The following is a 3,975-nucleotide window of genomic DNA, read 5'->3' as shown; positions in this document are numbered from 1 at the left end:
CTTCTGACACCACCAGATAGCAGTATAAGTGTCCAAATGTCGGCATAAGACCCCAATTCAGTAGTGTACACAATTTTGGAAATAAGAGCTAAAAGGTGCTGTCCACGCATGGCCTTTAGATGTTTTAAATGAACTTGAATATGCACAAGATGCATCTTATTTATAGCTTTTTAAGATTTTAGCACGCACGTCAACTTTCACTTGGGAGAGCTCCTAAAAGTGCATATCTTCTTGCACATGAGCCTTTTGAAAGCCACCTTCGGTTTCAAGTACTGATGCATCCCGGGCCAGAACTCTATAGTGGGGAGAAGAAAAAAAAAAGAAAAAAGAAAAGCATGATAGATCAAAGTCCATCCCATTTCCTCCGAAACCCCGATGACCGCGCATCATCCAATTAATCCTTGGCATGACGCGCGCATGCAGGGGCAGGTATAGAGAAAACAGGGAGTTGGCGAGGACGGGTGGCTATTACGCAGGTTGTCATGACATCACCGCCGTGGGCCGGTCTATAAAGTGCACGAAGGGTTCATACACACAAGCTAGAGGAGCACTTGAGGAGCTTTGGAGTACAAGGACGGACGAAAAAAAAGCTTTTATTGGCTGCTGTATTCGACACCGCGCATCCTCCCATTGCACTTCCAGACCGGAGGAAGCCCTTCCCTTCATTGTCATCAAGATGAACTTGTCCTACTTGGTGGCGTGTGGACTTATGGTCACGCTGCTTTCCGGGAGGATGGGAGCGAAACCTTTTACTCAGGCACAGCAGAAGGTGAGTCAGTCTGCGTGGTTTAAAGATGTTTGCCTTCTGTGGGTAAAATCGCCATTACGCACTAAAATGCACCATTTAAGATGAATGTCTTGTGTGCGTAAAATCACCATTACGCACGAACCAAAACTCTAATATTTGAGAGGGGGAAACTTGGTTATTTTCCTAAATATGACTCGACCCAGAACTTTTGAACCGTGTTAACACAAAAATGCATCGTTTAAGATGTATGTCTTCTGTGCATAAAATCACCATTACGCACGAACCAAAACTATAATATGTGACAGAAAAATGTTTGCTTATTTTCCTGGATACAGACTCGATCCAGCACTTTTAAACCGTGTTAACACTAAAATGCACCATTTAAGATGTATGTCTTGTGTGCGTAAAATCACCATTACGCACGAACCAAACCTATAATATTTGAGAGGGGAAAAACTTGGTTATTTTCCTAAATATGACTCGACCCAGAACTTTTGAACCGTGTTAACACAAAAATGCATCGTTTAAGATGTATGTCTTCTGTGCGTAAAATCACCATTACGCACAAACCAAAACTATAATATGTGACAGAAAAATTGTTGGTTATTTTCCTGGATACAGACTCGATCCAGCACTTTTAAACCGTGTTAACACTAAAATGCACCATTTAAGATGTATGTCTTGTGTGCGTACAATCACCATTACGCACGAACCAAAACTAATATCTGAGAGGGGAAAACTTGGTTATTTTCCTAAATATGACTCGACCCAGAACTTTTAAACCGTGTTAACACTAAAATGCATCGTTTAATATGTTTGTCTTGTGTGCGTAAAATCACCATTACGCACGAACTAAATATATAATATGTGACAGAAAAAATGTTGGTTATTTTCCTGAATACAGACTCGACCCAGCACTTTTAAACCGTCATGTAAGATGTCTGTCTTATTTGCATAAAGTCACCATTACGCACGAACCACAACTCTTATATATGAGAGAAAAAATGTTGGTTATTTTCCTGAATACAGACTCGACCCAGCACTTTTAAACCGTCATGTAAGATGTCTGTCTTGTGTGCGTAAAGTCACCATTACGCACGAACCAAAACTCTTATATACGAGAGACAAAATGTTGGTTATTTTCCTAACTACAGACTCGACCCAGCACTTTTAAACCGTCATGTAAGATGTCTGTCTTGTGTGCATAAAGTCACCATTACGCACGAATCAAAACTCTAATATATGAGACAAAAATGTTGGTTATTTTCCTAAATATAGACTCGACCCAGCACTTTTAAACCATCCTTTAAGATGTCTGCCTTGTGTGCGTAAAGTCACCATTACGCACGAACCAAAACTCTTATATATGAGAGACAAAATGTTGGTTATTTTCCTAAATACAGACTCGACCCAGCACTTTTAAACCGTCAAGTAAGATGTCTGTCTTGTGTGCGTAAAGTCACCATTACGCACGAACCAAAACTCTTATATATTAGAGACAAAATGTTGGTTATTTTCCTAAATACAGACTCGACCCAGCACTTTTAAACCGTCATGTAAGATGCCTGTCTTGTGTGCGTAAAGTCACCATTACGCACGAACCAAAACTCTTATATATGAGAGACAAAATGTTGGTTATTTTCCTAAATACAGACTCGACCCAGCACTTTTAAACCGTCATTTAAGATGTCTGTCTTGTGTGCGTAAAGTCACCATTACGCACGAACCAAAACTCTTATATATGAGAGAAAAAATGTTGGTTATTTTCCTAAATACAGACTCGACCCAGCACTTTTAAACCGTCATGTAAGATGTCTGTCTTGTGTGCGTAAAGTCACCATTACGCACGAACCAAAACTCTTATATATTAGAGACAAAATGTTGGTTATTTTCCTAAATACAGACTCGACCCAGCACTTTTAAACCGTCATGTAAGATGTCTGTCTTGTGTGCGTAAAGTCACCATTACGCACGAACCAAAACTCTTATATATGAGAGAAAACATTTTGGTTATTTTCCTAAATACAGACTCGACCCAGCACTTTTAAAACGCCATGTAAGATGTCTGTCTTGTGTGCGTAAAATCACCATTACGCACGAACCAAAACTCTTATATATGAGAGACAAAATGTTGGTTATTTTCCTAAATACAGACTCGACCCAGCACTTTTAAACCGTCATGTAAGATGTCTGTCTTGTGTGCGTAAAGTCACCATTACGCACGAACCAAACTCTAAAAATTCCACAAAAAAAATGTTTGGTTATTTTCCTAAATATTGTCTTGACCCAGTCTTAACAGTAAAATGAAAGGACGTGTGCCGTGCATGCGTAAAATCACTATTTACGCAGGAACCAAACTCTAATATTTGAAATAAATCATGTTTTTTTTCTACAAAACTCTTGGATTCACTGAGTTACTGCGCGTAAATCTGCATGCATACCAAAAAGCACCTGCTGCACGAAGCACCCCAACCCCGTTTTTTTTTTTTTTTTTTTTTTACAAAGGCATGCGTCTTAGAGTGACGTCATTATTAATATATATATGTCCACATGTGTGTGTTTCAGTCTCTGAGAAGTTTGCTCGGCGACGAGCTGACGGACCTTCTGGAGTCGGAGGAGCGGGACCGGCGGTTAGACGCCGTGCGCTCACGGATGCGCTTACTGCGAGATTTACGCACGGACACCCGCGCCAGAGGCATGTGGGCTCGGCTCCTCAACGACCAGCCCGTGCCGAGGAGGCACAAATCCGGGAGCAAGAAAGCCGGGTCCACGGCGCGGAGTGGCTGCTTTGGACACAAGATGGACAGGATAGGGACCATCAGTGGCATGGGTTGCTAGTGTTGGAACGCGCGCTTTTTTTTGACGGTGAGTTTTTTTGACCCTTATAGTGTGGAGCCATTGGAGCAAATCAAAAAGTGAGGGGTGCACATCACAGGGTTATATGATGCCCCAGGCAAGAGTGGAGTGCGTAACACTTCAATAAAATATTTGCAGTATTGCAGTTAATATGTATCTTAAATGTCAAGAGAACAAAGAAGACCATACCGTCAGCTGTGGCTATGAAAGTAGCTTACCACCACCAGGTGTGAATGAATGATGGGTTCTTAATGTAAAGCGACTTTGGGTACTTAGAAAAGCGCTATATAAATCCCAGGTATTATTATTATTATTATTATAGCTATTCAAATAATTACCCCGAGAATAAAATTATAACTAATACCTCCAAA

The 3,975-nt window shown here is 40.8% G+C and overlaps 1 protein-coding gene across 1 annotated transcript; it reads left to right on the top strand.

Moving 5' to 3' along the window:
* The first annotated feature begins 556 nt into the window (after positions 1-556).
* Positions 557-3,667, top strand: nppc (natriuretic peptide C). Its single transcript, XM_061976405.1, has 2 exons — positions 557-769; positions 3,314-3,667. The coding sequence occupies exons 1-2, from the start codon at positions 677-679 to the stop codon at positions 3,584-3,586; spliced, it is 366 nt and encodes a 121-aa protein (XP_061832389.1). The 5' UTR covers positions 557-676; the 3' UTR covers positions 3,587-3,667.
* Positions 3,668-3,975: the final 308 nt, after the last annotated feature.

This window comes from Nerophis lumbriciformis, linkage group LG14, assembly GCF_033978685.3.
Source record: "Nerophis lumbriciformis linkage group LG14, RoL_Nlum_v2.1, whole genome shotgun sequence".
Lineage (NCBI taxonomy): Eukaryota > Metazoa > Chordata > Actinopteri > Syngnathiformes > Syngnathidae > Nerophis > Nerophis lumbriciformis.
Note: the sequence above shows the minus strand (reverse complement) of the source record. Positions and strands in the feature narration are given on the sequence as shown.

Excerpts from the sequence above, each read along its gene's own strand:
- nppc (XM_061976405.1), top strand. The coding sequence starts at position 677 with ATGAACTTGTCCTACTTGGTGGCGTGTGGACTTATGGTCACGCTGCTT. Across the intron at positions 770-3,313 it reads TTACTCAGGCACAGCAGAAG|TCTCTGAGAAGTTTGCTCGG; the intron begins GTGAGTCAGTCT and ends TGTGTGTTTCAG.